Source organism: Cyprinodon tularosa, unplaced genomic scaffold (assembly GCF_016077235.1).
Source record: "Cyprinodon tularosa strain WSP-4 unplaced genomic scaffold, ASM1607723v1 ctg323, whole genome shotgun sequence".
Lineage (NCBI taxonomy): Eukaryota > Metazoa > Chordata > Actinopteri > Cyprinodontiformes > Cyprinodontidae > Cyprinodon > Cyprinodon tularosa.
Window position 1 is genome coordinate 120,115 of NW_024039034.1, and position 12,659 is coordinate 132,773.

The window sequence follows — 12,659 nt, forward strand, 5'->3', positions numbered from 1 at the left end:
TTTTTTTTATTACGTTTGTCATCCGGATGTTTGGTAACATGGTTTGGGTGTCCTTCCACAAACTATTTGATTGTTGTAATTTTAGCCCATTCCTCTTGACAGAACTACTGTAAACTAAGTCTGATTTTAGGCCGCACTGTACTGTAGGATTTATGTCAAGAATATGTGACCACAAAATGCGAGCAGAATATGGGACCATTTTTCAACTAAACCAACATGTTTAGGGTTCTTGTTTAGCTTGTTTAGGGTTTCCAAGCTTTGAGTTCCTGGTTACTAATTTGAAAAATTACTTTAGTATTAAAAACCTCTACTTATTTGTTTCTAATTCCACATGATTTACATTGATTTAATTGCAGCTGGCATCAAGGTAACAGGACACACTAATAAAATAAGAACATATACTAGTATGACCCTCAAACTTTCTGATTTATTGCATTTTGCATAAATGTAAGCCATGTTTTGTAAAATGAGCTGGTCCCTGCAGATAAAATAGGCCTGTTGTTGACAGTTTGGTTCACACAAATAAAGCCATAATCATTATGGTTAATTAGTTCAATGTTAGCATGAAACCTCAGGATGTGTGTCCAAAAATTTTTATCTTAAGTTGAAATAATGGCTTCTTCCCTTCTGAATGACTTTGGTTCTTGGATTATTATTTATGTTATGTCCTATAATTTTAATATCTGGAACATAAAAACTTAACTGTATGATGGCTGGAAATACCCAGGCAGTCTATACTTGAACAAAACTGTATTACCAGATTAATGTGGCACCTTCAGGGGCCAAACATGTGGAAGTTCATATTTCTCTTCCTGTTATCTTCTGATGTTTTTTTTTATTTGACACAAATGTTTTCCTCAAACTGTAATCCAAACTCATCTAACTGTAACTTTGAAAGAGCACTAGCATTTATTAAACATTTAACCTGATGTAATTTAGTTGGATTTAGTGGGAGTAGAAATCTATAGTCTGTGTAAATACTACTGTGTTTAATAAGATTAATACAATCTATGAAGTCCTTCAACACACAGCCATTTTACTTCATTGATAAACACTTTAATAGCTTCACAAAACATCACAGGAAAAACACCACAAAGATTAAAAAAGGAGTCACACAAAGAGCCAAACTGAGAAACGACAAATTAAACCAAAGAAACAGGAGGGAAAGAGAGGAACTCGAGCAGGAGTAAACAGGCTGAGCTCATCCAAGAATATGTCAATGCAGCTACTTTGACAGAGGCTCTGTTAGAGTACTCTGTCGAAAATAGAAACCTAAATGTGTTCCCGAACATAGAAAAATACTTTCCAGTGGATCTGCCAGTAGCTTTTCAGCACCCAGCGCTGTTCACAATGGCAACAACTCCCCATAATTAAAACAAGATAATAAAATAGAGGGAGCAGTGCCTCGCTCTGCTCCTACATACAAAACATTTACAAACACACAAAAAGAAATCCTCCAGTTCAAACTTCAGCAGACATCCTGAGTAAACCATTTTATTATGATCAACTCAGAAGCACAACAGGAAAAAAAGGAAAGTCATTAACCCTCAACTCTTATTTAAGGTGCTACAATTTAGGCATTTACTTCATCACTCAATGTGTAAAAAAACAATAAAAATAAAGTGTCAATTTAATGAGCTCAAAATGCTAGGGAGAAAAGGGAAAATGAGATAAGTACCATTGCCACAAATATACAAAAAACAAGTAGTTTTTTATTTTCTTTTTAAATAGTCAAAACATACTGATATGTTTCTGTACTTGATCCAAAAACAGAGCAACAAGAGCGAGCTGCACAGAACATAAACACAGCAGATGCTTGGCGTTTAGACATTTCTATCTTCAACTTAGTCAGCTTTAGCAACCTTATAAAAACATTTAATAAGCTGAAATCTAGTTTAAAGGTTTCTTCCACTTTTCCTGCCTTGTTTCTGCAGAGTTTTATAAGTAAAAAATACAAGGGTTTGCCATGAATTTGTGTCAGATGCTTCCAGTGTTTATGCTCCAAATATACTAGTGGGAAAAAAATAAAACAGGCTGACAGGAAGTATTAAAATGGAAAGCACAAAGAGGGTAAGAACAGATAGAACATTAGAATGAAGGGAGGGAGGAATTACAAAAGGCAGGATGGAAGAGAAGGATGAAAGGACAAGAGGAAGGAAGAGAGAAAAAGGAATAAAAGGAGGCACGACTATTAAAAAAAGAGAAGGGGCAAACTAGATAATGATGGGGAACACAGTCTTTATATAAAACATTCATCTATCCTGCAGCCTCTGCATGTTACCAAATTATGCATCCCTGCATCTGTGCTGTACAAATTAATCAGGATAACTGACCAAAACATGGATTTTAATTTGCAGAATGTTAGATGTACTTGATGCTTCTGCATCCAACTATAGAGGGGTCTGAAGATGAACTATTTAAGAACAAGCTAAGCCTTCATTACTTTTAATAATTAGCATCTGTCCATGAACGGTTTAATCTCTGACCGCAATAAAACCATTATCAGATTATAAGTTTATTATTATTGTTTTTTTTTTCCATAATCCCAGTTTGAAAACAGGCTTTAAAATACGGTGCCCATTGAAACTCTTCTAATTCTATCCAGTTGCTGTAAACTGCTTTTAATTTTAAGTTTTAGATTGAAGGCTAAATTTAACCCATCAATTGTCTTAATGTAAAAACAAGCAGAAATAAAACATTTGGCACACCATCACTGTAGGTTTAAAGAACTACACAGCAGAGGTATTTCTCCTTTCAACTGGACCTTTCAGACGTATTCTGTCTTTAGAAGTTTTTGCTTTGCCTTTTTTGCTGAGCTGATTAGAGTCTTAAGAGGTGGATCACTTATACCTCTGTTATGGTACACTGTCCATCAGGACTACGAGAGCGAAGGCTGAGGGCGGAGCTGGAAGGCATGCCTCTTGGAGGAATTCTGGTTTGCTGGCTCTCTCTTAGCGGCCTCCTTCGTGCTTCCGACTTCCCTCTCCTTCCATCACTCTCCTCTTCTTCTTCACTCTCACTGCTGCCTGATGCAGACTCATACCTGTGCAGCTCATCTTCTTCCTGTGCATCTTCCCCCTCAGGCTGGCTGATTAGGAGCTGAGAGAAAGATTGTTCAAGAGTGGACGGTGATGGGGACAGAGGACTGTTAAGATGACGTCCGAGGAGTGTTTGGGGTCTAACAGGTGGAAGAGAAACCGTAATCCCAACAGATGAAGGCTGTGACTGGCTTGTAGAGTCAGAACCATCAGCTGAGTTCACACGATCTGCTGTTGTAGAGACAATCATCGGTAGAACAGGGACAGAGACAGGCTCAGATTCCAACCTCAGTCCTGCCACGCCCTTCTTAGGGATATTAACTACGTCCCTCTTCATCTTACGTCTGCGACTGTGCTCATTCCTGCGATACTGCACCATATTCTCCAGATCTGCCACGTAAAGAAACCCAGCAATCAGCATCTCGGTGCTCTTCCTCCCCTTCATGAAGGCCTCCTCCAGTTCTCGACTGGTCCTTTCATCGTACTGCCACCAGCCATTGCGCCCTTCGTAGTACCATGTGTAGTCTCCACGGGATTCGCTCCCGTTCAGGTTCAGCCCAGCCGCTGCAGCTTTCAGTTCTTCTAGAGAGAGCAGAACTGGACGCTCCAAAAAGTCTTCTGGGATTTCCTGTCGACAGAGAGCACAGCGCTTGCTGTGCCAGGAGGCGCCTTTAACACACAGGAAACAGAAGACATGGCAGCATGGCAGACTGACGGGGTGGACGCAGCTCTGCAGGCAGATGGCACACTCCGGGGTCACAGCAGTGGTGGTGGTGGAACTACTGCAAGAGTCCTCTCCTGCTTCTTCTTTCAGCTTGGATGGAGCTGGAGCATTCACAGAGGCGGTCACTTCCCCAGAACTGGCCATCCTGCCTGAGAGAAACAGGCTGTTTAATATGCAGTTAAACTTAAGTTTTCTGTTTGAGCTTAGCTACACATGAGGCTGGGTGATATTACTAATATCTAATCTTAGTTTTTTTCTACTATCAAATTATTTTCATTATTTCAATATTTTCAGTAGTCCCCTCTAGAAGGAGATATTCATTTTGGGGCATTAAGTTCAATCTGTGAAACATACTTTTAAAACAATCAGGGTTCACAACGAACAATGATCCAACAATACACGTTTGTAGCTAGTGGCATCAAAGAGTTAGTTGTTAGACCTAGATATGAGAGCTCAAGGAAAGCATTAGCTAAACAAAATATTTTAAAAAGAAAGAGTTGGGGCTTCTTCTTGCAGCAAAAATATGCCTGATCTCCAAATGCTTCGCCCTCCCTTCCCTAATTAAACAGAGAATCAGCTGGTGGCAGGGTAAACCTCCATATCACAGATTGGTTCCAGCCCCCCCTTACACAAACCCTTTAATTCAACGTGTCTACATGTAAACATAAAGGTGACGGGTTTTCCTGAGGGTGCATTTATATGTGCATTTGACAGTCACAGAAAAAGTGTATGAAACTTAAACACAAACTCGTGTTATGTTAATTTAACAGAGTGAGCTTAATATGTTTCATCCCAGTGGGTTTGTTTCCTTCCCCACTCCTGTTTGCTGACACACCCTCGAAACGCCCTTACACTAAAACCTACACTGACGTCTATAAATTGCTTATATCTAGATATAAATTAAACGAATCTCTTCTAAGCAACATATATTCTGGTCATTTCTCGTTCTAAGATATAAGAAAACACCACCCAGTTCTTTGTGTTTACTAGCCACTCAACCTTAGCTTAATTTACTACCGTTTATCAACTATTGGAAATATGCGAAAGCAAATTTCCGCTCAGCTCGTTATCCGTCAGATATAAAGTATTATAGTGCTGAATTAACGCGCGTTCTCTGTTAATGTTAGCTTTACGCCTCTAATAGCATATTGTTATCCTGTGGCAAAATGTTAGCTTCTTAGCTAGCTTACCTGGTAACCGGTCGGTCCCTCTAACGTCTTTGGCTTAAGTCCAGATGGAGTTATTTAGACAGCTGCGGTCATATTTGGCTGTGTGTAAATATAGAACAAGAAAATACTACTTTTAATCGCTGATAGAAGCCAGGGTGCAAACGGGGCCCTGCGGAGCCCTGAAGTGACTTTAGTGTCCAGGGGGGGCGCTGTCTTCTCAGGTCCATTCGGATGACGTAGCAGAGCAGCAGAAACTGCGCATGTGCACTTCAATCAAGCGCTTGTTTTCATACTGTGGTTCTTATTCTGGTGCTTTTGTTTGGTATTTTCCTTTTATCATTTAACCTAATTGTCTAAACTATTTTTTTTATTATTTAAACTAATTGTCTAAGACAAACATTATGTTGTTTTAGTCTGAATAATATTTTTGTAAAAATTAAGCTTTATTTAACCTTTTGTTATAGGATACCTGGAGTATTCTAGTATTATCTAGTATCTATTTTCTATTTGTACAATGTACAGTACAGTATTTTATTTGTTTATTTTTTATATACATTTTTTTTTACTTATTCTGTTATTTTTATACACTTTTAAGGTCCAAATTTGTGTGCTGTAATATTTTACTGCTGTAACACCACATTTTCCCCACTGTGGGACAATAAAGGGATTTTTTTATTCCACCGTAATACCTTATGTATTGCAAGAAAACAAACAAAAAAACTGATACACGTGAATGTTCATGTATTTAACTTCCTTGGGAGAAAGGGTAAGTGAGTGCTAATCTCCATTGCTATATGTTTGAACAGATATCTAAGGGGAAAAAATGTTTTGTGGTCATATATTTTCCATTTTTAATAGCATCTCAAATTACAAAATAGCACTGATGGGTTTATGATTTGTGAAATAGCAGGACCTACCCACTTAAGGTTAGACAACACCATGTGGAAAACACTGTACACAAAAAAAAGACTGTCAAATATATAAAAATCTGTATACAGGAAAACATTTTACATTATAAAAAAAAAAACAAATGGTTATGCTCAAACAGCTAATTGAGCAACATCCACATGCAAAGATCAGATTTATTCCTCACACACTTTTTTCATTTCATTTACATTATTTGTCCATATTGTAGAACTGTATAAAAGCTGTAGTTAAAACTGTTAAAATAAAAAAAAATAAAAAAAGGAACAAAAAAGAAGTACTTTGGATGACAGCATGATAAATAGGAGATTTCATCAAATCTCTACCAGGAACTTCTTTTTTTTAATTATTTGTTCTTTTTTGTTTTTGTTTTTTTTTTTTTTAAAAAAAAGCTAAATGGACCAACAATTAATGAGCTTTTTAATGGAACACTTAAGAAAAGCAATTCAATTGTAGAGATCTTACAAAGTCCTTAACATGGAGGTAAGTGGCATACGATTGAATGTTTCTAATAATTTACATCCGCAGTTCATTCCAATCTGATTTTCTGCTTCTTTTTTGCTGCACATTTCCTGATCTCTGCAAGGTGAGGGCAGGGGTCCCCGGAGGTGCTTGGGGGATGCAGGATTTGTCGTGTGCGTGTTTCCTCTCCCCTCCTGTGGACCGTCGTGTTCTGTTTCCGAACACACTGTCCCCAACTCGTCCATTCTCCAACTTCACAATGAACTTCAACAGACAGATGACAATCAAAAACCATGAAACACTCATTGGAGAGAGGGATACAAGAGAATGAGAGCATCTCTCACTTGGGGGGATGCACTGCATGAGCTGGACGTCAGGCTCAAAACCTCTGGGACAGGTTTGGTTGCACTGGCCATGGATCTGGTACATGTCTGCTCTGCACCTTGTGCAATTGTTCCTCTCAACACACAGCTCACATTCTGCGGGGCACTCTGAGCAAGAAAGACGGATTATCATTCTATAGAGGTCCCAGTTCTAACCATATTCCTGTGAGCATTGTACCTGTGCATTCCCGCAGCATTGTGCTGGCTGTCAGTCCGTCTGGACAGCTGCTTTCACATTTGCCACGAAAAAGAAAGCGACCAGGGTGGCAGCGTGTGCAGAAGTTTTCACTGAAGCAGGAAGCGCAGTCTGCCTTGCACTCTGAAAGCCAATGGGAAAGGATGTTGTTCAGAGCAAATGGGAACAACCCAAATCTATCTAAACCTCCTCCAACAAAATAACATTGATTAGGTTTTCAGAAAGTAATGCAAGTAGATGGTTCTATTACTACTTAATTAATTCAGCTTAGTTATCCTTAATCTCACATATAAGCTTGATGTGGAACCAATATAACAATCTGTGCCAAGAGACCAATAAAATGTGCAGGTTTTTGGCATGAGGATTGCGATAAATTAGCACCAAACATATTGGATCATTTCAGGATTAAATAAGTAAAGTTAAACCCTAACAAACGGATTCTTTATAACCAAAAAATAAAAAATAAAGTACAGTAAAATACGGTTTCAACCTCAGATTTTTGCTTTTTACAGATTGTGGAAAGGAGGTACCAAATGCAGGGCAATCCTAGACTTAAATCTGATAGAGGCAGGAAATAAATGAGGTGAAGGTTTAAAGTTCAGAAGGAAAACTAGTACAAACAACCAACATACAATTGAATGGTTAAGATTATTGAAAAAAATAATGTGCAAGACTGGCCTAGTTAAAGTCCAGACCTAAATCCAATTGTAAATCCTTGGCCAAAGTTGAATATTAATGTAATAATGCTACTATCAAAGAATATACAAAGGTTGCAGTCTCTAAGATGAAAGAGACATACCCAAAACTATTTTCTGCTGGAAAGGCATGCCGCACTTTTCAGAATTTTCTTTTTTATAATTGTTGGAGGATATATAAGTTTCCTTTCACTTCACAATTATGCATTAGATTCTTTTGTTTTATTCCATAAAATGCAAATAAAATACTTTGAAGCATGCAGCTGTAACATCTTGAACTCAGGATAAAATATCAAAAACAGCAGCAGGGTGGGAATACTTGCAAAACACTGTATCTGCATCATTATTAAACCTTTGGGTTAACCCAAAAACATATTTTTTCAAATATATTTTGATTTTTCAAATATATTAGATTTTTTCAAATATATTTTGGATAAAATAACATCCCATCACTCCTTTCACATTTATTGGTACCTACTGATGCAAGTGCTTATTTGGGGAGAGCGCATGCCGTAGTAACCTTGGGGACAGGAGGACAGACACGTCCCCCTCTGCTGGATCCCGTCCAGTTCCAGGTGGAAGAAGAAGCGGGGTTTACAGGACAGACAGCCGTTCAGAGGCGAGCATGTTGCACATCCTGCCTGACAGCTGTTGCCCACTGGATCGCTACCTGTCACAGGTTTAAAGATAAACAAGGCTTTAGGTGAGACCTATTAGAGAAATCCGGGCTGAACAAAATCTCTGTTTAGGTGTTGTTAGGGAATATAATAGTCTGTTAAAAAATCCTGGTTTGCAGCAAGCAAAATTTCCAGACAACTTGGTTTTATGAGTTGTGATCTCAGCTATAAATTCTCTGTGTGCATGCAAGTAAATCAACTGGAAATCTATGACCACATTGTTCCCTGAATGCTGAACAGTCCATACTTATCGTCTCCATATGGACTCCTCGTCTGCTCTGAGAGTTCACAACAACTCCTATTTGGTTTGCAAAAGGAATATGAATATGGCACTTACGTTTAAATCTCAGCACACTTGTGCTGTTTTGGCCTTTTGAAACGTTCATGAGCTGCAGCATCCAGATTAATGATGGTATCTGCATTTTCCTTCACCTCTCAGTTCATCCAGTCCACAGAGACGCGTCACATCACACCCAAAATCTAAAAAGGACCTGTTTTGAATGAGTCAGTGAAGGACTCCATAATATTCCTTCAGTTGGATCCGTGCAAAGGCAGCACCAGTGAGGTGTAGAAATGTTTTCGTCAAGAAAAAAATCCAGCGTGCGTTCCATGTGTTCACTGAAGTTGGCAGGACGGTGTGGAGAAAGCAAACAAGAGAGAAGCCATCTTAAGATAGTTGAGTCTCCAACAAATGCAAGGTTTGGGTAAGCTCTTTTTCTTCCAGCACATGTTCACACTCCCACCCTCCTTTCCCTTTCCCCCCTCATCCCTCCTTCTGACCCATTATCACATCCACAAAGTCTGCTGCTTTGGATTGGTACACAAGCAGGGACTTCTCCCTGCTCGTATGAAGGTAGATTCTGTTTCAGTGCACTTTAATCTGTTTTCTTACCTTTACATGCCTCTACACCCACCACTTGTGTTGTTAATCAACTTTGTAGTTTTTCCCTCCCCATCAAACCAAAAGATATATATATATATATATATATATATATATATATATATATATATATATATATATATATTCAGATGAAGGAATCTGTGGCAAAAAAATATAAAACATAGATCAAAAGAGGGTGCTCATTAAACTCCACCCAAAAGGTGCAAAGTTTAAATTTTCTCTGCATATGCTACAGAAGATCTCTAGGGATGTATCCTTGTTGCTGCACACATGGCTGCATAAACTCCTTCTTTTTGAATGCTCAGCCTTAACACCTATTTTGCTAAACTATTAAGAAACCTGGAGAAATTCCCTTCTTTAAATTTAGAATTCTCTAAAAAAAAAAAAAAAAGGTTTACTTTGTCAGGATCAATGCACAATAAGAAATTATCTCAATATTGATTTATGTTGAAATATAGTCCAAAGTCCCTTTGCAGGATAGTTCTAACTTAAGCTCACAGCCTAAAATTAAACCCATTCATGCCCATATTTCACACGCTTTTACTTATACATATTTTCAATTAAATGCTTCTTTAAGAGTATCTAGATTTTAAAGTTGCACATCTATTACTGTGTCACGTAGCATCTACAACCTCTGCTTTGCTAAGGTAGCTACATGTTTATACATGAGACTGCATGGCAGCTTTGTTAAAGAGAAAATCTTCAATAAAGAAGTAAATCTTTAAAAGAAGGTATCTACATTTAAACAGCAGATTACACATCTAATGCAAAAAAACAAGACAAAAAAACATATATGGATGCAACAGATGCATGACAACCAGAAGAAAATTTATGGTTTATTCATATTTTTCATACTTTTCTAGATTTCCTTTGCAGCTAGTTTCATATAATTATGGATGTTTAAGTGCATTTTTTTTTTAAATAAATGTAAGTAAATCAACACTGAAAATAGGCACAAACAGCCTTAGCAGAAGTGAAAGGAGTTAGTCTGTATGTAAAATTGGCGGATGCACATTTTTTTTTGTGAAAACCACCTCATGTTTCCTTCTGATTTAACTTCAGGTGGTACACCACCCTTTTACGCCGCCTCTCAAAAATCACAAATGGACTTATAGTAGAAACTATGTGTCTGCACCTTTTCTGTTCAAGGTTACCCGAAACCATGAGCTGGGTGTTTTCCATTAAAAAGCTGGCTCAGGAAATGAAAACCAAAACTACACTGGATGATTTGACTACCTCCTGATGAGAAAGCAAAATTACAGAAGCAGTAAGTCTAAAAAAAATCTTGGAGGACAAAGTATTTGTTTGCCTTCCTGGTGTGTATTATCAATTGTTTTGGGAACTGTAGGGCTTCTTTGCATTCCCAGAACAGTTACTCACGTCATTAAGAGCTCTAGGAATGCCTTTCCTATTCATTTCAAATTTCTTCTGCTTTACTCCCAAATCTTTTCTGATCTTGTCATTTTACGTCCCATCATCTTCTGGCTATGAGGCCAAATGTGGCGATAAAAGCATGCGTTTCTCTCTCCGTTTGCTTTTAAATCAATTTCATGCAAAACACTTTAAGCAAAGCGAACAAAAGCATGTGTTCCTTGTTAAGAAATGTGAAGTTTTTACTTATGAGTCTGTCTGGAAAAAAAAAGGCACAGGAGGAAACAGCCAGAGATTTGCAGTGGGTTTTCATTCCGGAGAGGATTCATGTTGGAAAAAATGATTTAAGAGAAGGAATCTAAAGAGAGAAGCTGGACGAGGCGTTTTATTTTGGCTTCAGCTTTACTATACAAGGACAAATGCATAATAGGAAAGCCCCATTTTTTTTAGGAGCAAAAGCAAAGCACAAAGAGGACAATAAAATGACTTGTGAGAGCAGCCCTGTATGTCCAGCCAGCTGCTGCAGAGAAACATCATCCATCAACCAGCAGGAAGCTAAATTGCATGGATATATAGACCATCTCTGTGAAGCACATATGTGGAGCTGGAGAGTGTAAAAAAAAATCTCATAAAACCCGTTGTTTATTTAATAAATTACCTTGAGGCCGACAGGAGTTCCAAAAGAAGTTATATTTGGGTTTTTAAAAATATGAGCAGATGTGTTATCAGAGGCTGTGTTGTAAAAATATATGAATCAAAGAGTGGGCAGAAAGTCAGCTCTGCTCCTTAGAGACATAATGGCTGAAACCAAGAAACATCTCCCCAAATCTGACCAGGGTGATAATAAACATGAAAGGACAATGGTCCCAGGGGTGCCAGATCAGATTGTGGAGGGAAAATCAACCACATGACGGCAAAGGATTTCTTCACTAAGCCTTAGAAAATATACATGAAGAGGATAATGGAGAGCACAGTAAGTTAGTGTGTGTTCAGACAGTCAGATCCTTGCAGAAGTATTCATACCCTCACAGAGCTGGACGGGGTCCAAAAAATGTCCCAAGCATTTTTGGTTGTTGCAGCCCACCATGAAAATATTCTATGCAGGGAGCTATTTGATAAAGAAAAAAGGCAACTTAGATATTAAATACATAATTATGTCATCTGATATTTTTTTATTTTAAAACCATATAGAAACAAAATTCTTAATATATTAGATAATTAATTATACATACAATTTTGATTACATTATAACAGCTTTGGGGTAGCTCACAAATGAATTTTAGCCCATTGGGCATAGGTATGCCCAGAATGCTCCATGGCTGCTCCAGGCCTGTACCAACACGATTTAACTGCGAGACTTTTAGATGATGCGGCTAACAAATGATGCATGGTTTGCAAACTTTGACCATATCATAATCTAAAGGGTTTACCACTTTGATGCCTAAAGTTTGGGTTGTGACCTCACTTTATACTAAAGTCCTTAAAGATATAAGAGCATCATTTAAAAATATACTAAATACTTTGTCGACGATTTTTATGGATTTTGTAGAAATGTTTTTTTACTCAACTGATAGTTTGAGCCATGAGTCATTTCTGGTACCACTTTGTGAGTCAGAAGCTGAAAAGTTTGGGAAGCTCCTGTTTACCATACATTTTTATTCAGCTCCGTTTGCAATCCAGTGCAGCTGACTGTACAGGATGACAACAAAGAGCAGCCCATTGAAGCAAAGAGGTATTGCATGGGAAATGATATTAGGAGAATCAGCAAAGAACAAAAGTTGACCTTAAAGCAAAAAAACAAACAAACCAACACCTAATATCAGGCTTAGAGCACAGTCCCTTCAGTGGGACAGTGATACCAGCATCAGCTGTGTGATGACAATTCTCTACAGGAGCAGGGAAGCTGGTCAGAGTGGATAGAGATCCAGAATATAAGACTGGGAAACAAGTCCACCTTTCAGTTAAGAATTTGGGTTATGGCTTGTCCTCCATTCTGTGCTGGAAATATGCACTGCCTGGCCAAAAAGAAAGCCAACACCTGGATTTAATAAAGCAAATAAGTAAAAGTCTTCAATTAGATAATTACTGCAGTCTTAGAGTCAGTTAGTAAAAAGTTATT

At 38.0% G+C, this 12,659-nt stretch overlaps 2 protein-coding genes across 3 annotated transcripts; both read right to left on the reverse strand.

Moving 5' to 3' along the window:
* Positions 1–1,034: 1,034 nt before the first annotated feature.
* On the reverse strand, positions 1,035–5,156 carry LOC119788703 (E3 ubiquitin-protein ligase rnf146-like). 2 transcript variants are annotated; one of them, XM_038293299.1, is made up of 2 exons: positions 4,963–5,156; positions 1,035–3,910 (listed from the first exon to the last, which is right to left on the reverse strand). In XM_038293299.1, the coding sequence occupies exon 2, from the start codon at positions 3,904–3,906 to the stop codon at positions 2,845–2,847; it is 1,062 nt and encodes a 353-aa protein (XP_038149227.1). In that variant the 5' UTR covers positions 3,907–3,910; positions 4,963–5,156; the 3' UTR covers positions 1,035–2,844. The 2 variants fall into 2 exon arrangements, with proteins under 2 accessions (XP_038149227.1, XP_038149226.1); XM_038293298.1 differs by having other exon boundaries at positions 1,035–3,907; positions 4,953–5,155.
* A 461-nt stretch (positions 5,157–5,617) lies between these two features.
* On the reverse strand, positions 5,618–10,554 carry LOC119788697 (R-spondin-3-like). The gene is made up of 6 exons (XM_038293292.1): positions 10,550–10,554; positions 8,606–8,694; positions 8,070–8,261; positions 6,879–7,019; positions 6,662–6,808; positions 5,618–6,581 (listed from the first exon to the last, which is right to left on the reverse strand). The coding sequence occupies exons 1-6, from the start codon at positions 10,552–10,554 to the stop codon at positions 6,385–6,387; spliced, it is 771 nt and encodes a 256-aa protein (XP_038149220.1). The 3' UTR covers positions 5,618–6,384.
* Positions 10,555–12,659: the final 2,105 nt, after the last annotated feature.